Source organism: Xenopus laevis, chromosome 1L, assembly GCF_017654675.1.
Source record: "Xenopus laevis strain J_2021 chromosome 1L, Xenopus_laevis_v10.1, whole genome shotgun sequence".
Classification (NCBI taxonomy): Eukaryota; Metazoa; Chordata; class Amphibia; order Anura; family Pipidae; genus Xenopus; species Xenopus laevis.
The window spans coordinates 117,715,003-117,736,263 of NC_054371.1; the positions used below are offsets into that span (position 1 = coordinate 117,715,003).

The 21,261-nt window shown below is 40.1% G+C and overlaps 1 protein-coding gene across 1 annotated transcript in view; it reads left to right on the forward strand.

Annotated features, from left to right (window-relative positions):
• Positions 1-1,153: 1,153 nt before the first annotated feature.
• ugcg.L (UDP-glucose ceramide glucosyltransferase L homeolog) overlaps positions 1,154-21,261 on the forward strand; it is a gene marked incomplete at both ends in the record, with an annotated part of 41,265 nt that continues 21,157 nt past the window's right edge. The window contains 2 exon segments of the mRNA NM_001090475.1: positions 1,154-1,390; positions 17,004-17,145. Coding sequence (NP_001083944.1) covers positions 1,293-1,390; positions 17,004-17,145 — 240 coding nt within the window.

Below are 21,261 nucleotides of genomic sequence, written 5' to 3' on the forward strand. Positions count from 1 at the left end.
AAATGAATTTGCGGTTAAAGAGAATTTTGTGAAATATTATTTTCTGGCTGTAAAATATGCACATTAGCCATTATAACTAGCTACTCGTAATTGTGTCTCATTTAAGCCAATTGTAAACTGGTAATCAGTAGGGAAATGCTTTATTTACTATCCTTATTTCTATTCCAGAATCATTAAGATTATACATCATACACGTCAGTCCCTGCCCCAGTGGAGTTTATAATCTAACATCACATTCATACACTCTGTGGGCAATTTTCTCAGGAATAAAGTGTGTATGTTTTTCTGTGTGTGAGGCAGGTTTGCAGGTAATTTCAGTGTCTGTTAATAAATAAAAGCCAATGGCCTGATACAAATACACAAGTAAATCCCATTAATTAGTCCTGCCTTTAGTACAAAACCCACTTTAATTGTGTAGGCTTTTCCTCCCAAACGGTGCTATTAATCCATGGCGCATGTAGTCATTATCATTGTAGATCATTTAGTGCAAAACCTAGTTTCCAGTTTGGTGGGTTGCTAATTAGAAGGTCAGCTGGGGGTCCACTTAACAAGCACAGGTGAGAGGGGTGTATGTTGTGTTCGTGCCTAACACAACATACACCTTAGCGCTCCCGGTTGAACCTGCTCCCACAGAAGTACTGCGCTTCCCCCACAACAGCAGTGACAACACATTGACGACACAGGCACGCACGCTCCGCACACACATACACTTTACCGGTCCAGCCTTTCTCTCTCCGCCCCTGACACACAGCTCGGTCCCTGTGGCAAAAAAAAAAGGATGATGTCATTGTCAACTAATCCTACGGAGTGGCAGGCGCTACTAAATGAAGGCGGAGACTCCTATGCAAACCACGTGCTTCTCTACACCGCCCAGATGCGTGTGTACGAGCAGGCGCGGCTGTCCTGAAGCTGGGAGTGTAATACTGAGGTTTGAGCTAGGTGTGAACCGGGGTTGGTTGGACAGCGCAGAGGGGGCGTGGCCATGCTTTCTGTCGGAGGAGAGCGCTGCCTGGAACTGAGTTCTGCTGTGGAGCTGATGTCAGTCGATTCTTCGCGGAAGGTTCGACAGGTTTGAGGGAAGCTGCGGCACCGTATCGAAGTGGGAGTGTGCAAGTGCAAGACGCAGGCGGCTTTCCATTGGGAATATTAATAGCCGCCTATACCGAGCACAGATCAGATTCCTTCTGCTTTTCGCTAGTCCCCTCCCACAGCGACAGTCCATTCAATCTTCCTCTCTGCGCCGGCCGCTACTCTACGTCTGCTGGGAGGAGGATCACTCGTCTTCCCCGGTCATGGCGGTGTTGGATCTGGCCCTGCAGGGACTCGCCATTTTTGGCTGTGTCTTATTCTTCGTCTTGTGGTTTATGCATTTCTTGTCCATCGTCTACACGTAAGTGGCAACCCTTCTACAACCCCCCTTTAATATGCGGTGGATGATCCCATGTTTACCTAATGACTTGGCCGCACACCTGCCTTTGTATGACTGCATGGGCAACTACATCTCCTGGGGGGGGGATGTTTCTCTCTATTTTGTTACAGCTCTGGCTACATCTCCTCACATTTGTGTATGGCTAAGAATGGCCTGTTACTATAATGTCAGCGAAAATAGCTCATAATGTCCCATTAAGGTGAGTTATGAGGGAGAAATGTGTTCATATACACTGGATAGGCAAACATTAGTACTGTTGGTCAGTCTTTAAATGTTCTACTTTTAAATGCACCCTTATAAATACATAGAGAGGGTACATACCATGATACATGTACCATTCTCACTGTGTGTGGGAGTCTGTTGCTGCAGCCCTACAATGTTTAGCTTCCACACATGCAGTTGGTCTGTGGGGATTTAGCTGAGAGGAAGACACCACTCAGGAAAAGGGAGCTGTCATGTCAGCTGAGTTGACATCTGAAGTAGTTGATGGATACACGCAAGCTGCCGAGAAACAGGAAGCTGAAGGCCTACGTTTTCCTTCCTGCTTGTTTATCCATGTTGTTTTTCGCTTGTGTATTCACTTACACTGTATCACGCGAACTGTATAAATACCCTCTTCTGATATAAATTGTTTGTAGAATTTGTGGTGTCTCTGAGTAGATGGCATTGGTAGTAACACAGAAAACTGCCTTGTAAAAATAAAGATTATTGTGGGCATTGCTTTCCTGCATAATTTTACTAAAATCCCAAAATGTAATGGGCATAGGATCCTGACTCTCATTTAGAAACCTGTAAGTATCCGCATCCCTTGAATTAGCATGCAACTCATCTCATTGCTTGGTGTCATGACTGATGTGTGTCACTGATTATACCTGTTTATAGCATTTCATTATATCCCATCAGAAGCCCTCTCCTGCCCATTTGCACTTATAATAAGAATGCAGCAGGTCCGGACTGAGAATTAAAATAGGCCCTGGCATTTCACGTACACAGAGGCCAAATCAGCCCACACAGAGGCCCAAACAGCCCACACTGGCATTTGCCAGAACCCACAGATTGCCAATCCAGGCCTGGACTGCAGTACCATAATGACATTTTTTATTTACAGTTGTCCCCCTCTGCTCTGGAAATGCTGAAACCGACCACCTTGACAGTTAAATACATGTATTGTACATGTATCCTTTTTTTTTTATTTGTTTGGCTTAACTCGTGTTGTCATATTGGCTTCACTCATCCTCCAGCATTTGTTGGACTGCAGCTACAAGCACCCTTCTCTAACCTTTGAGTGTTGCTATTCAGCAATAACAAACATAGAGAGTAGTGCTACACAATCAATCTCACTGCTTTTTGTAGCGACGGGTGCCGGCTGTGACTCTGTCTGCTCAGGTCCAGTTCAAATTCCAATACAAATTTCAGCAGCACTCTGGTTATAGTGAAAAATTGTGCAAATGAAGCAACGTTTCGGGTGTAACCAGCCCTTTATAAAGCTCGATAAAGGGCTGGTAATGGCCGAAACGTTGCTTCATTTGCACAATTTTTCACTATAACCAGAGTGCTGCTGAAATTTATATTGCAATTCACCAATAAGGCCTTGGATAAGCCTTTAACAATATCCCAGAAGCTACTAAATATTAAATTCAAAAAATATCTTTATTAAGTTAACATAGTAAAACATGGTACATACGGACCCTCCAATAATCCACTCTACACGTTTCGTACCCTCCGGTACTTAGTCATAAGTGTCTCTTCCCTTTAACAAGTAGTTGGTTTGCTAAGACTGCCCATCTTGCTCCGCTGATTTCACATGAAATTACACATTTTTATGCTTTGACATAAAAGTTGTATTTCATTTCTAATAACCACATTATTGCTTGTCTTATGGGTAAGCAGCTAAGCCTTATCACGTTGCATATCAAAAAGATTAATCATGGCTATTATTAGAATACTTAGTCTTGCAGGAATAATTTTTGTCTTCATTTGTCACTCCCTCTGTGAATTCATAATTTAGTGGTTGTTAGGGTGCAATATGGTAGACCATTCCTGATTGTTTCCACTACAGTTCTGTACACTTATTAGTAATCCCAGTTTATGGAGGATTTTATTGGATAGCACCATTACATGGTGTTATCTTAACATGGTACATTCATTTCATTATAATAGGTTATCGAGACAAGAAGTGGACAAAATGCAGTTTTACCTGGTAGGTTAAACTGTGCGTCTAATTCAACCCTCTGAATAATTTTGTGGCCCCCAGGCTACCCATAGACATTAGTGACATCTTTGCGTAAGCTTGTTATTTTAGTAATGTTTGGCTCATAAACATGTATATTGCATTTGCTGGAAAGCATGGACAACACAGGCCTATGGTTTTTATTAGATATATAATAAAGAAAAAAGTAGCACATATCATCTAACAATTGTTCATATATGCTAGATGTAGTAAGACATGCAGACATGTCAGCTAATGGAATGTCACGAGAGAGATAATGATACGTTCCTAAAACTTTCAGGATCTCATCCCACATGACCATTTACTAGAAAAGTGAATAAGGACTTAGATATCAGGAATTGATAAGAGACCATGATATTTTTATTTATTTCTAATAAGTAATTATAAAATGCCAACATATTGTGCAGGGCTGACTTGTGCCTATCTTGCCTGATTCACCAAAATCTTTAGGAATAGGGCCTTAGTGTTGGTGACACTGCAGTTGTTGGGCAACTATTGACAATCTAATCTAAGGGGTTGTCTGAAATCAGCAATCAGAAAATTAGAATAGCCTGTCGGTAAACCTAATGATGCAGAGTTGATCATAAATTCTGATGCAGAATGCCTTTCCAAACTGCCATATAATGCAAATCTGAAATACCGGTAATTACTAATAGGCCTTGTAGTGTTGTCTTTACATGGTATATGTACTTTGTATTTTAAGCCGGTCCCCTTAAGCTCAGGTCACTGACAGCAGCACAATGAATGTGCTGTGAATCAGCAGAAAAGAAGATGGGGAGCGACTGGGGGTATCTTCTGATCTTCACTGCTAAAGAGCTAAATTCAGTACATAATGTGTAGCATATACAGCCTATGTCTTTGTTAAGCTTCAGTTCTCCTGAAAAGCCTTAGCAGTCCAGAAATAGAATGTAAAGGGAGGTTGCACAGTATGTAGGTTTTTTTTCTGTGAAGCTGTGCAAATGAATGTTGGTTGCCATTCATTTACTGGGGAAACCCAATCTGCTCAATGGCTGGAGAATACAGCATCTGCTTTCACATGCTAAAGTGAAAGATGCAAAGTTCCACAGATTGCCCTCTCCCTTTTTATTTTTGCTTTTAGGTTGTGATTTCCATTTACTGTGTTTTTAGTAAGACCAGATATCCATTCCCACAATCCTGGGCTCCTTGAATACTATTACCTGATTTCATACCTGAGCCCCTTTACCCCTCTTGGATCTTTAGGATTTGTAATATTGATTGAGTTGCAGTAATGTGGCCCAACATTTATCTATATTACATGTGTGTCAAGCTGACCTGTCTTATTTTATATTTTGGCTTCCTGTTAAAGGATGTTTTAATTCTAAGTGGATTTCCTGTTTAAAGATTTCTTCAGGTTTCAAACACTCCCTCACTTAAGATATACTTATTTCATTCTGTAGTGTAGCTTTAGATGGGCTATAACTTGATTTATTATTAATTTCCCTGAAATAAGTATGCGTCTTTTCTCTGTTGCAGTCAGTTTTTTTGTCCTCTGTTTGACCTTGTTGTAATGCAGTGAGGTGTCTCATCAGACACATTCTTAAATTTGTATGAAAATCTCTTGGAAAACATCCTTAAATGTGGTCCCCATTCTTCACTACTGCTATTCTTAAAATTGTAATTTTGCAGGTACATCAGTTATTGTCTGTTAAATGTGCATCTGTAACAAGCATTCATTGTATAATTATAAAGGAAGTAATGAGCAGATTGCTGTTTATTGATCAGGAGGAAGCAGACACAAGTCACATGACTAACATTCTCCATTGGGAAAGAAAGCTAGTTTTATGCTCTACACAATTTTGCCTTTATGTAACAGATGGAATAAATCAAGTGAACTTTATATAGTGAATAAAGTACCCCCTCTTGTAAAATATAAGGATATTATAAGTTACCGAAGAGTTTCATGACCATATAAAAACACGAGGCCGAAGGCCAAGTGTTTTTATACAGGTCATGGAACTCCGAGGTAACTTCTAATATCCTCATATTTTGCAACTGGGGGTACTTTATTTATTATAATACACAAGTTTCAGTGAGTCATGTGACAGAAATGACATCAGAACTCACTGTTTATAATTGATGACATCAGAACTCACCATTTATAAGGATATAATTTACAAGATATTCATGGCTTTTGTGTATTATAACAATATATATATTTTTTTTTTACAACCATACATTCTACTGCGCACTTAATATAGTTATGTAATTGAGCCTTTATTTGTATGCTGTTTCCCATTTCTTTTTTCAGATTGTAATACATTTCAGCTTTTAAATGGTAACTAAGAGGGGTGTATATTAATCTGTGACTTCAGCAGAAATGTTAGCTGGTAATACTGAACTGTTTTTTTTTTTTCTTCAAATGTATGTTTGGTCCACATGGGTTATTGATGAATGTTTTACTTGTCTGATACTGGGATGTATGACTGTATACACCTATTCCAAGATATGTTGTGAATAATGAGTCATTTATTACCATCATCCTTTTTAGTGTCGTTAATATCAGACCCTGCTCCAATGGAGCTTACAATCTAAAGTCCCTTGCATATTCACACAAGGGTCAGTTTCACTGAAAGTGTGTGGGAAGAAATCGTAATATCAGGGTGAAAGCACACAGACATATACAATATGCTTGCTAGCAGGGCATAATTGAGCTAAGCAGTGCCCAGGTCAGAATTGGGGATCATTGCTCTGCATGAAAGCACCGAGCCACTCTCCCACCCATAATGTTTTTTGACACTGAATTTATAAGTAGCACTAATGTTGCTTCTAAAATACTTTTTCAAGAGTCAAGGAATTATCTGAGTAGGAAGTAATCATTGAAAGGGGGAATCTCTTCCATAATATGTTAAAATCTTTCATCCAGAAGCAGTGTGTGTTTGTTTATTATAATTGCTGAGCTTTAGTGGGTTTTTTTTGAAGGAGGTAAATTGTTTCCCAGTGTTTGTGCGGTTAGCTGACTTTCCACTGTGGAATGCAGCCTGACAAATTCCTGTAAGCTTGCTTGGTGAGCTTTTTTTCTTGGAAGTGTCCTGTTGCTTACACAGTTTCTGTGTGAGGTAACAAAGGCTCTGCAGTTTTCTTAATACACAGTATAAACAAAAGAACTAGAAAGCCAATCAGAACAGTGCTTTGGTGAACAGTGGCCTCCAAACCGGGAATGAAACCATCTTGTTAATTGTTTCCATAGAATAAAGACTGAAATTATATGCTCTAGTAATGAATAGGACATACAGTTCTAAATGTGTAACCCAAAGCTGCCTTTATTTGTTTGTTAGATTGTTTCCCTAGTTTTATAATCCCAACAACAACAAGGCATTGGTCGTTTCTATGGAAGACACTTGCCTTGGGCAATTTTTTTTTTTTAACATGCTACATTTTCTTATACTAACCAGGGTCAGACTGGATCATTGGGGCCCACCGGGTTCCAAACCTTTGGGGCCTCATGAGCATGCACGAACACTAGGGCCTTATGTACGAATGCACGTGACGCAAGTCGCCGCATATCTTTTTTTTTTTTCAAGCCAATCGATCAGGAGAACGGCTCTGTGCCGGCCCATTCCAACCCTGATACCAACCCATGTGACAAACAACCTCCAACACTTAACAAAAACACAGAATACCCACATTTCTTTTTATCTTTTGCCTGGTAACATTTCACAAACATATATTTAATCTGTACAGGTAAGGTATGAGTTATTCTGAAACCCGTTATCCAGAAAGTTCCTAATTAAGGAAAGACCATTTCCCATAGACTCCATGTTATCCAAATAATCTTCATTTTTTAAAAATGTATTTTTTTTTGTAATAATAACATAACCTTGCACTTGATCCAAACTAAGATATAATGAATCCTTATTTGAAGCAAACCTATTGGGTTTATTTAATGTTTACATGATTTTCTAGTAGACTTATGGTATGGAAATCCACATTTCAGAAAGATCCGTTATCCAGAAAATTCCAGGTCCCTAGCATTCTGGATGACAGGTCCCATACCTGTATAAACGTGTGTGGTGTTTATTGACTTAAGTAAAAAAATTGCAATGATGCATTTTTCATAATGATGGTATTTTTCTGTAAACTAAGCAGACTGCTGCTTCATCATGGGTTCAGTTTTTCAAAAGGTTTGGCTTTGATGCCATTTTAAATTTTGACCCATGTTTAAAAGCTGCTTATTTATTTTATCCCTGGAAAACACATTACAGGTATGGGATCTGTTATCCAGAAACCCATTATCTAGAAAGCTCCAAATTACGAAAAGACCATTTCATATAGACTCCATTTTATTCAAATAATCCAAATTTTTAAAAAATCTTTCCTTCTTCTCTGTAATAATACAACACTACCTTGTACTTGATCCAAACGAAGATATAATTAATCCTTATTGGAAAGAAAGCCAGCTTATTGGATTTATTTTATGTTTTCATGATTTTCTAGTAGATTAGAGTTATGAAGATCCAAATTACGCAAAGATCTGTTATCTGGAAAACACCAGGTCTCAAGCATTCTAGATTACAAGTCCTTGAACATTTTTTCTGCGACTGATCCCTTCTCCAATCCTTTACTGATTATAGACTCCATGTTTCCTATGGGAACTTTTGTGGTTATTGCTTTTGAGGGGGCAGTTCATGCAGTGAGTTCCTAAGCAATTAGCTGTTTTTGTGCTGTTGTGGCTACAGTGCCTTGTTAAATTAAACAGGACTTGAACGATTTCTCTTATTTTAGTGGGTAAAGAAATCCTTCATTCTTGAGGTTTTCATTTCAAAGTGCTAAAACTCTGTTATATATCTGTAAATTAATCTAAAATTGTTTTATGCTGGTATAAAATCTAAATATGTTTATAAATACAGTGAAACCTCGATTTCAAGTAACCTGATTTTAAGTTTTTTCCTCATTTTACATCTTTTATTTGTGGTCCCACCAATTTATAATTCAATTCAATGGGTGCTTTTCCATGATTTTAAAGGGGGTTGGTCAGCTTTAAATTAACTTTTAGTATGATGTAGAGAGTTATATTCTGAGAAAATTTACAAATAGTTTTTATTTTTTATGGTTTTTGAGTTATTTTATTTAGCTTTTTAGTCAGCAGCTCTCCAGTTTGCACTTTCTGCAATCTGGTTGCTAGTGTTCAAATTACCCCAGCAACCATGCATTAATGTGAACAAGAAACTGGAATATGAATAGGAGAAGGCTTGAAAAAAAAGATGTTTTAAAATGTAGGATTGAAAATAAATTTGTAGCCATGCAGAGCATTAGTTCTTTAGATGGGGTCAGTGACTTCCCTTTTGAAAGCTGGAAAGAGTCAGAAGAGTAAGGCAAATAATTTAAAACTATAAAGAATAAATAATGAAGACCAATTGAAAAGTTGCTATAACATATTAAAAGTTAACTTTTAGGGGAACCACCCCTCTAAGTAATGTTTTCCAGGATTTTACATTAAATTTTGTCCCGATGTACCCAAAAACTGCTTTTTTTCTCTATGATTGTTAATATTTGTGAAATACAGAGCTTTAAAATACTAACCAGTTGTATATTGCCATGGTTCTGCCTGTAAATGGTCAATTGCTATTAGTCTGCCCCTTATACAGTGCTGCACCAATCACTTATTGCTTTAGGTTGTGTATGTGACTGACAGAGAGGCTTGTACTTAGTATAACATTAACACTGCAATGTTTAACCCTTGTTATTAACACAGTAAATATTGTATCTGAAAGTTTTATATATATATATATATATATATATATATATATATATATATATATTTATTGTGAGCAGGATCAGACGAACAGACAGTTTTTGAACAGGGTAAAGTCCATTTATCGCTCACATATAAAGACTTTGGGAGCAAAGCAGCATAAAACAAAATAAAACAAAACAAAATCCTGGCCACACTTGGGCTCTAACTAATACACAGGGTAGTTTCCCTCTCTACTAACCGGTCCCCTACTGGGATTCCCGGTCAAACAAGAAAACAGTACAACTCCCCAGAGTCAGTACCTTTATAAAGTCCTTTCCCTTTGGGGGAAAATAAACAGCCTCTTTCAATGGCCACACTCAGCTCCCAGCTCTCCTCAGTGTGTGTCTCAATCTTCCTCTCAGAGCCCCAACCCTCTCTAGCAGCTAGCTGATCTAGCCTGCTAATTATTCCCCAGGTGAGACTTTCTAGGGGAATTAACCCACTCAGAACTGCTGTACATATGGGAGTAACACAGGAACCTAGGGGAAATATATCTCCCTTCACACTGTGCTCCAGTTACCGGCTCACTATATATATATATATATATATATATATATATATATATATATATATATATATATATATATATATACTTTCAAATCTATTACATTCACAAATAGCTCTAGAACCACTCTAGAAAAATGGCTATCATTATAAAACCAAGATAAGCTACTGTAAATGTTTACTGAGCACCCCAAATCTTAAAAGATAAAATCCATAACCAGAGGTTTTTGTCCTGACGTTTCGGCTGATACACCAGCCTTTTTCAAAAGGACTTTGAAAAAGGCTGGTGTATAAGCCTTAACGTCAGTTTTTCTTCATCTGCAATAAAGCATCTTTTGTCCACTATAAGTCCTGCGAGTGCGGCTACCTTCTTTTTTGTGAGTGCCGTTATCTCAATCACACACACACATAAAGTGGTGTGAAAAACTATTTGCCCCCTTCCTGATTTCTTATTCTTTTGCATGTTTGTCACACTTAAATGTTTCTGCTCATCAAAAACCGTTAACTATTAGTCAAAGATAACATAATTGAACACAAAATGCAGTTTTTAAATGAAGGTTTACGTTATTAAGGGAGAAAAAAACCTCCAAATCTACATGGGCCTGTGTGAAAAAGTAATTGCCCCCCTTGTTAAAAAATAACTTAACTATGGTTTATCACACCTGAGTTCAATTTCAAAGGTTATAAAGCCATTTCTAAAGCTTTGGGACTCCAGCGAACCACAGTGAGAGCCATTATCCACAAATGGCAAAAACATGGAACAGTGGTGAACCTTCCCAGGAGTGGCCGGCCGACCAAAATGACCCCAAGAGCGCAGAGACAACTCATCCGAGAGGCCACAAAAGACCCCAGGACAACATCTAAAGAACTGCAGGCCTCACTTGCCTCAATTAAGGTCAGCGTTCACGACTCCACCATAAGAAAGAGACTGGGCAAAAACGGCCTGCATGGCAGATTTCCAAGGCGCAAACCACTTTTAAGCAAAAAGAACATTAAGGCTCGTCTCAATTTTGCTAAAAAACATCTCAATGATTGCCAAGACTTTTGGGAAAATACCTTGTGGACTGACGAGACAAAAGTTGAACTTTTTGGAAGGTGCGCGTCCCGTTACATCTGGCGTAAAAGTAACACAGCATTTCAGAAAAAGAACATCATACCAACAGTAAAATATGGTGGTGGTAGTGTGATGGTCTGGGGTTGTTTTGCTGCTTCAGGACCTGGAAGACTTGCTGTGATAGATGGAACCATGAATTCTACTGTCTACCAAGAAATCCTGAAGGAGAATGTCCGGCCATCTGTTCGTCAACTCAAGCTGAAGCGATCTTGGGTGCTGCAGCAGGACAATGACCCAAAACACACCAGCAAATCCACCTCTGAATGGCTGAAGAAAAACAAAATGAAGACTTTGGAGTGGCCTAGTCAAAGTCCTGACCTGAATCCTATTGAGATGTTGTGGCATGACCTTAAAAAGGCGGTTCATGCTAGAAAACCCTCAAATAAAGCTGAATTACAACAATTCTGTAAAGATGAGTGGGCCAAAATTCCTCCAGAGCACTGTTGCAAGTTATCGCAAACGCTTGATTGCAGTTATTGCTGCTAAGGGTGGCCCAACCAGTTATTAGGTTCAGGGGGCAATTACTTTTTCACACAGGTTTGGATTTCTTTTCTCCCTAAATAATAAAAACCCTCATTTAAAAACTGCATTTTGTGTTTACTTGTGTTATCTTTGACTAATAGTTAAATGTGTTTGATGATCAGAAACATTTTGTGTGACAAACATGCAAAAGAATAAGAAATCAGGAAGGGGGCAAATAGTTTTTCACACTATGTATGTGTGTATGTATATATATATATATATATATATATATATATATATATATATATATATATATATATATATATATATATATATATATATATATATATATTTTTTTTTTTTTTTTTTTTGCTATGCAGTCATTCTATATGTTTGGTGCTGCACAGAAGCTGCAAGCTGTTTCTCCTAAGTAGCTGAAAACATTTGCTTCTTTAGTAGCATTTGTTTTAATTATCTTCCTTTGCTGACGTTCACAAAACACTCAAAGCAATTACAGACTTGTTGTCAAGGGACCAGCCTCCACTGGCATTGTGTGTTTCCTCAACAGAGTTTCTTATGTGCCAGAGTTTATTTATTGAATTTTCAACTGCTTAATATGGCTGGCTTGTAAACTGGAAATGAGTAGATTCTTTAACACTCATTTCATAGAAATCAGAGGAAGGCTTTTCATAATTTTTTTATTCAAACAAGGGCTTCATAACAAGGAGATATTTACATAACTGGGTAGTATAAACTGTTTGCTATTAGAGCTATGGCACACGGGGTTCTGCTTTACCAGTTTAGAAGCACTCAAGACAGCACTGTTATTGGTACAGGTATGGGATCTGTTATCTGGAAATCTGTTATCCAGAAAGCTCCGAATTGCCGAAAGGTCATCTCCCATACTCTTATTTTATCCAAATAATCCAAATTTTTTAAAATTATTTTCTTTTTATCTGTAATACTAAAACAATAGCTTAGTGCTAGGGTAATCTGGACCCTAGCAACCATATTGTTGAAATTGCAAACTGTAGAGCTGCTGAATAAAGAGCTCAAAAACCAAAAATAATCCAAAAAATTAAACCCAATTGCAAATTGGAATATCCTTCTCTACATCATACTAAAAGTTAACTCAAAGGTGTACAATCCCTTTAAGCAGTTACAGTGTCCCTTTAATAAATATGGAGCAGTAGTGTTTGCCAACATTTATATCCTCCATGTTTTTAATTGACTAATTAAAGTGATCAAAATTGACCCTTGCCCAAAATAATAACTCCTTTATGAGCATGATTCAGAACTGATTAACCAGCAAATGTCAAGGCTGATCACACCTATCTAGTTTTTTTCTAGTCCCCTACTATACTGTTCTCATAGCAAACATTTGCTTTAAATGTTTACTGATTTAATAATTGTAATTATGAAAGCAGTTCTGAATGACACGGTTACAGCATCTTTAGAGTATGTTTCTATTAAGGCGTGAACCCTCACTCAAGCAGTGAACCTGTTATGCAGAATGCTTGGGACCTGGGGCTTTCCAGATGATGGATCTTTCCTTAATTTGGATCTTCATACTAAAGTCTACTGGAAAACCAGGTTCTGCTTTCAAATGGATTAATTACTGTATATCTTAGTTTGGATCGCGCACAAGGTACTATTTTATTATATAGAGAAAAAGGAAATCGTTATTTAAAATCTGCATTATTTGGATAAAATTGAGTCTATGAGAAATGGCCTTTCTGTTATGCAGAGCTTTCAGGATAATAGGTTTCCGGATGACGGATCCCATACCTGTACTACCTGTCCCTCGATCTCCATGCATATAGGGCAGGGCTGTCCAACTGGCGGCCCGCGACCCCCCCCCCCCTTATATGGCTCTCCACAACAAAGTCTGTATATGTAAAATTTAAAAGGTATCACTACAGAGATTGACTGGCCCCTGCATTGTTTAAACCTCAAATTCAGACTAATCCCCTGTATTGTTCACACCTGTGATCCCCCTGTATTGTTCACACTTCTGACACCTCTATTTTACACTCCCCTAAAGGCCAGTACTGTTCACACCTGAGACCCAGACTGAAACTGCCCACATTGAACAATGTGGGCAGTTTCAGTCTGGGTCTCAGGTGTGAACAGTACAGGCCTTTAGGGGAGTGTAAAATAGAGGTGTTCACACTTTATACAAAATGCTAATGGGACACCAGCACTGTGTCACTGTATGTAGTACATATTAGACTGGTCCTGATTCCTGTCTCCTGCTCTGTTCTGCCTTCCCTATGCTCCCCGTGTGTGTCATACTTTGGTATTTGTTCTGGGGGTTTGTTAGCAATTGAAAATTATTGTTAGTGGCCCATAAGGTGTTTAATCATATGCTGAGGTACTGTATTCTACACAGGGGAGGAGGAGGCATATGGATTTATGGGTATGTCTTAATATGACTTAACTTTTTTCACATATGAGTGGCATCCTTGCCAGGGCAGGCACAAGGTAGTTTGGCACCCTAGGCAAGAGCTTCACTCAGTGCCCCCTGTCCTGCATTACCATTTCCCTCCTTACCATGATGGTTTTTAAACAAAGAGAGCAAGAAAATGTACAACATTTTTTCATTTATATTACTGCTCCCTGTACCTTTACCAGTAAGCCCAGCAGCCATCCATAATACACCCCACCCGTACCTGTACCAGCAAGCTCAACAGACATTCATCATACAGCCCTCCTGCAGCCATCATATTGCCCCCAATCTTTACCTGTGCCAGCAGCAGCCAAAAATAAATCTGATCACATTAGATTGCCCCCTAGTATTTATGTACCTGTGCCAGCGCCCAGCCCAGCAGCAACAGCAAACATATGGGCCCAAATCTGTACCAGGCTGTGCCAGCAGGAAGCTTCACACTTTACAGAAATAGAAAGAATGTCTTCAGTTCAGTGCAACTGTGCAAGGTTGAGAGCAGCGAGAGCCTCACCAAGCAGGCTGCCAGCTCTCTGCCTTTCTCTGTCACCCAACACATCAGTGACATCATTGACGCGTCTACGCACGTCGCGCTGCACTGCACAGAAGGAGTTATTACTTGCCGGCAAGAGGGAGAAGGAGATGGATTCCACACAACTGGGTGACCAATATTACTGAAACAAATTATTAAATAAACGCTTGAAAAAGAAAAAAAATTCAATTAAAAAACTAAAAAAAATCCCCTTAAAAGTGCGCCCCTCAATAATAGACAGCCGCCTACTCTGCTCACCCCTAGTTCCGGCACTGATCCCTTCAGTGAGCACCAACCATTTGTTTTTTTGGTGTGCTATTAATATGGACATGGTCTTGCGGTAACATGGGTGTGGTTTAACGTGGGTGTGGTCTAAAAACAGGGAGTGGCTAACACTGGCTTCCGTTATCGGCCCTCCACCATGTAGATTAGAAAAATTCCGGCCCTCGGTACCATAGAAGTTGGACAGCACTGATCTAGGGAATGCGTTGCAGGTATTGTGCCTGGTATGTGGCTACAATTAGACCACTATTTTCTTGAAATGAACACCACTTTGCGACATATTCATGCTCCAGTGCACCCTCTAGAATCTGATCCAGTCACACCTGCTGGTATGCAGAGTTTTTTGTTATATATAGAATGTCATCCTTTTGGTATGTGCGTTTAGGCTTATACTGTAGTTCTGTTGCCTCTAGATATGCAGAATTGGTGTAATATGCAACAGAAAATTTTCCCCAGTGAATCAGATAGCTATGTGTGCACAATTCTGGGAATAAGGGATTATTCATTTCCCACCTCTTAACAGCTGCACATTTTTAGTGACCTATCTACACCACAATAGTTTCTGAATTGTAAGCAGTGGCTGTAGTAGCGTAGCATATGTAGTACAAGTGTGGGACCTGTTATCCAGAATGCTTGGGACCTGGTGTTTTCTGGATAAGGGATTTTTCCGGTATTTGGATCTTCATACCTGAAGTCTATTAGAAAATCATGTAAGTATTAAATAAACCCAATAGGTTGGCTTTGCATCCAATTAGGTTTAATCATATTTTAGTTTGCTTCAAGTACAAGGTACTGTTTTATTCTTAGAGAGAAAAAGGAAATCATTTTTAAAAAATCTGATTATTTGGATAAAATGAAGTATATGGGATACAGCCTTTCTGTATTTCTGAGCTTTCTGGATAATGGGATTCCGGATAACGGATCCCACACCTGTAGTGTTTTATGCTGTTCAAAGAAGAACTTTGTATGAAATTCTACAGTGGTATTTCAGGCAACTCTGAAGACAGTATTGTTTAATTTAATTGGATTAATAACATATAGTCTCACTCAGACAGAATAGGTGTTTATTTGAGGTTAGGAACATTTTGCGCGCAGTGATAGTAGTCTAAGGCATCTGAAACTGCTTAGACAAGTCCTTTTTGGAGTTTGTTGAGAAACAGGTACTGCCACAACTGACAGGTGTTTGCATGAATCCTTCAAGGCATTTGACATAGCAGGCGGCATGAGGCCTTTTTAAAGGTGTTCCGAGCCATGTAAGTGTCCCTTGTATTTTGCCTTTGGCCCAAATAAGATTAGGATGAAACCTCTATCATATTATTTTCTTCAGGTGCTTAGATAATGAGCCAGAGTTGCATTAACTTGGATGTCCTTCTTCCTCTGCACAAAAACTCTTAAAGAAACCGTAACAACAAAAAATAAGTGTTTTAAAGTAATCAAAATATAGTATAATGCATTGTTGCCCTGTACAGGTAAAACTGCTGTGTTTGCTTCAGAAACACTACTTTTGTTTATATAAATAAGCAGCTGTGTAGTAATGGGGGCAGCCATTTATAGGGGTAAAGGCTCAGGTTACACAGCAGCTAGCGGATAAGCTCTGTAGAACATAATGGTGTTATCTACTATTTAACCTGTGCCATATAGCCTTTTTTCAATTACTGCCATTGCTATTCAGCATCTTGTTTATATGAACTATAGTAATGTTTCTGAAGCAAACCGATCAGTTTTACCAGTGCAGGGCAACAGTACATAATATTTTCATTACTTTAAAACACTTTATTTTTTTGGTGTTGCTGTTCCTTTAACAATACATAGTCTTTCAATATTTTAATACGGAGTCAAATAATGCAAAGTTAGTATAATGTGAACTTGAATTTTAACCATGATTGACCCACTGGGTTCTGCCGGTTGTATTTTATGTAGAGAGAGACATATAAACACATCACGGGGGATTTATAACATATCACAGAGGTGTAATAAGATTTAAGGAAAATAAAAAGCTTAGAAAAGGAAACAAAAGGAACAAAAGGTCTGTGAATTTTGTTCTTTTTTTCATTCAATATGCTGACCAAGTTATATAGTCCTTGCTATCTCTAGTTCAGTTTCCTCTGCTAAACCTCAGTAAGATGTCACATTTTGGTCTCACTGAGGCTCTTGCAATTTTTTGAACTCCTATCCAGATTGATTTAGATTAATATTTAAGCAAAGTAGATGGTGTGATTGAAGATTTTTTTTGTAATTTCTTGTTACAGAAGACTACACCTGAACAAGAAGATATCTGACAAGCAGCCATATAGCAAACTACCTGGTGTTTCACTTCTTAAACCACTGAAAGGGGTCGACCCCAACCTTATTAATAACTTGGAGACATTCTTTGAATTGGACTATCCAAAAGTAAGTAACCATTTATGTATTAGCTTTTATTTTATCTTTATCACCTTAGCATGGTAGTCGAGTGCTTTAAAAGAATGTGCAAATTGTTGGTGGAAAACGCTTTCCAACAAGAAGTTTCATTCTGCCAGTCTCATTGCTCTAATTAAAGTTACAAATCTGTATTTGTATGGCTGGGTAAAAGTGGCTAGGATTATTGCAACAGACCTGCTTTCTACAAGGGTAAAACTAGCAAAGTGCAATCTGAACTGACCCCATATATAAAAATGCATTAACTTTGTATTCAGGCAGAGGATACATAAGTTCACAAAAAAAAAAAGAAATTTGAAGTGTACCTGTTCTATGTTTGTACACTGCTGAGACATGGGTTGAGGAATTTTCACTGTACAATAAATGAGTCTGTATCACACTGGCTAGATGATTTGAAATGTATATGTTCCTTTTTTTGTTTGTTGACAGGGATCCACAATCAGGTAGCAATGTTTTTTTTGGCTGAGGAGAATATGGATTTAAATTTATTGAAATAGTCAGATAAAAGAACTAACAAATAAAGTATTAGTATATTATGTTTAGCAAAACTGAAGTGAAGATTTTTATGGTAGATAAGTGACATTTCACTAAGCTAAAAAGAAGAAATACAGGCAGTTATGTACAAGATAGGGTCTGTAGTAGTGATATGTGGGCTGGCCCGATACCCGTGGGTCGGTTGGTTGCATGCTTCTTCATGAGTAGCGGGTTGAGCTCTTCTCCTGCTCTACCCGCCTGCCATCGTCAAATTCCAACTTCCGGGTTCGTCTTTTATAGATGCTGCACCTGCTTGCCCCTCCCCTTTTGTGACATCATTGATGGGATGGGCATGGATCTATTAAAGCAACCCGGAAGCGCAGATGTGGGCGGCCTAAGGGAGGGCGGATTAGGGTCGGGTGCGGGACGGGGAAATCCCGACCCGCACATCACTAGTCTGTAGGTTGGTTCTGAAGTTGAAATTGTATGTAAGATGAAACATATACATTTACTTATTAAAGGCATACGTTTATCTTAAAGGGGTTGTTCACCTTCCAAACATATTTTCAGTTCAGTTGTTTTCAGATTATTCCTCAGAAATAAAGACTTTTTGCAAATACATTCCATTTTTTATATTTTACAGTTTTTCCACAAACTAAGTTTTTAAAGTTGTATGTCCCTGTCTGGTGTTTGAGTCTGGCAGCTCAGTAATTCAGGTGCAGGCTCTAAACTGATACAATTTTGCAACATTTAGTCGATACATTTATCAGCAGCATCTCTTGCATATTAGCAACTATTATATCAATTCTAACAGCTTCCTTTAATGAAACTATGATTCAAGTAAATGTATCAATTTAGGGGGCGTGGCCTAGCGCTGAACCGAGTAGCACGCATGTAACAGGAGCTCCGTGTACAGGGGTCTAATTAATCCTATTTCTGGGTGCCTAAGCTGCAATGACTAGGCAGCGGAGACATAAAACGAAGCAGAAACCCGCAGGGAACTCTCCCAGAGGTAATATCGGATCTTTCTTCCGTGCACAAGATAATTGCACCGACCTTCCAGCAGACCCTCGGCGGCCATCTTGGACCAGAGGCCTTGATGACGAAGCAGCCGGAGTGGGGCAAATGTACGAGGAAGATACAATGACCACGCCTGCGCCTTTCCCGCCAGCCGACAACGGTAAGTGGCAGATGACCATCCAAGCTCAAGTACACGGTACGCAGGCGGCTGCCCCGCGTACCACCCCAGACAGCAGTGCGTCGGCGTGGAGTTCGGGAGACGGAGCAGACTGGCAAACCGGACACTCCCAAGACAGCACGCCTGTGGGGCATTTGTCTACCGTCACCACTAACGGTACCGTACCAAATAACCCCCTACTCTGCACTCCCGGCGATGCCGCTACTGGGGCGCTGCCCAGCCCAGCGTTTACCATCCCGCCATGGCCCGATAGCCTTTGCACACCACGGGGAACCGGGGCTGCTACCCCCGCTCATATGCAGTCTGGGCCGATTCTTGTGACGCAGCATAGCAGTGGGGCGGCTGCCGGTCCATGTACCACAGACCAGGCGGCACTGACGGCGGACTTGAGAGCGATCCGGCAGTTACTCACCGGCCTACCCACTAAAGCAGACCTGACCCAGGTGGTGTACAAACTTGAGAGTGCCCTGCGAACAGAATTGGCAGATCTCAATAAGAACTTTCAACAAGTTAACAGTCGGGTCCAGGCATTGGAGGAATCTCAATCCGCGCAGTCGGATCATGTTGGGGCCCTCCAGAAAACAGTAACTCTTCAAGCCACGCAGATATATCTCCTGCAACAACACCTGGATGACCAGGAAAACAGGGGAAGGCGCAATAACATCCGCATTAAAGGGCTCCCTGAAGCCACTGGTCCGGAGGACCTAAGGCCCTCGGTGCAAGGCATTTTCAATCTACTGCTGGGTAGGCCTCCTACAACTCATATCGAGATTGATAGAGTACACAGAGAATTGCGGCCGCTACGGCCAGAGGCTCCCACTCCGCGAGATGTTATATGCCGTGTTCATTTTTATGCTGAGAAGGAGCGTATCATGTCGAAGGCTAATTTGACCAGGGACTTTGACTTTGATGGGGCTAAGCTCAGATTTTTCCAAGATCTACCCAGGACTACAATGGCCCAGAGGAGGGCATTGCGTCCACTGCTACAAGTCCTCCAAGCGAAGGGGATTAAGTACAAGTGGGGGTTCCCCTTTGCCTTAACAGCTTTCCACCAGGGCAAACCTGCCATTTTGAGGAATCCGGCGGATCTAGAAGGCTTTCTGAAGCGGCTCTCTTTACCTCCGATGACGTTGCCTATGTGGAAGGGACCGGACTCCTGGCGATTTGCTGCGACCGGATCAGCGAGGCCGGTTTCGGAGTGATGTCGTAATGTGGGATCTGAGATGGTCGATTCTACTGTGAGTCCAGTGAAGCATGGTCAAGACCGACAGCCTTCATGGTTTCCGATTGACTGAACAGTTACTTTTCTTCAGTTACAGGTTTATGTTTCCTTCTACGCCTAATCTCCGCTGACCTGGTAATGTATGGACATTTTGCTGTGGAGCAGTTTTGCTCGTATGGTTGATGGACATAGAGTTTTCATATGCCTTTCTATCATTGTTTTTTGTTCTTTGCAAGTAGATTGCTGCTCTCTATGTCTTCCACCTCTGTTCTTTTTGGGCGCCCGTCCAATCACGCTTAGGTTTCTATTGACCCCCTAAGACGCCAGAGTTTTCTATGCGGCCCTCAGGGCAGGTGACGGACCACCACCCCCCCTAGGACACACGTGGGACAGGTACCCACGAATACGAGAATATTGTTACAGTTAGATTTGTTTGTCTTTTTGTTATGTGTTGTCTTGAAATGCACCCCCCTTTTCTTTCTCTTTCTTTCTTTTGGATCAGACCACAATCTCCCCTGACATGCAATTCGCTCCAGGTGTATTGGACCTCGGCGGTTTTGTTCCTCACAGCACGCCCTTATGGCAGGATTACGGATAACATCCATTAACTGTAGAGGCCTCAATACACCTGAGAAGCAATCTCAATTGCTTTATGAGATGCACAGAGATAAGACTGATATACTCCTAGTACAGGAAACTCATTTTAAGGTAGGGCATAGGCCCAAGTTATCCAACAAATACTTCCCAGCCTGGTTTTGTAATGATAACCCGGTCGCTAAATGTAAGGGTACGGCTATAGCAATACATAAAAACTGTCACTGCAATGTGAAAGATACGAAAGTAGATGGCACTGGGCGAGTACAAGCCATCAAAATAGAAATTCAGGGGACTGTTCTAATGATCATCAACTGCTATGCCCCGAATACAGGACAGACGCAGTTTTTGGATCAAATGTTATTGCTTTTGGAGGGGTTTATAGAAGGTCAGCTCATTGTGGGAGGGGACTTTAACGTGGCTTTCGACCCCCGCCTCGACACTTCGACTGGCAAGTCTAGCATTCCATTCCACCGTTTACGTCAGGCCAAACAGGTTCTTTATAAGTACCAGCTCATTGATCCCTGGAGAATCCACCACCCGACTGTCAAGGATTTCACATACTACTCTCCCCCTTTCAACCAATACAGCAGAATTGACT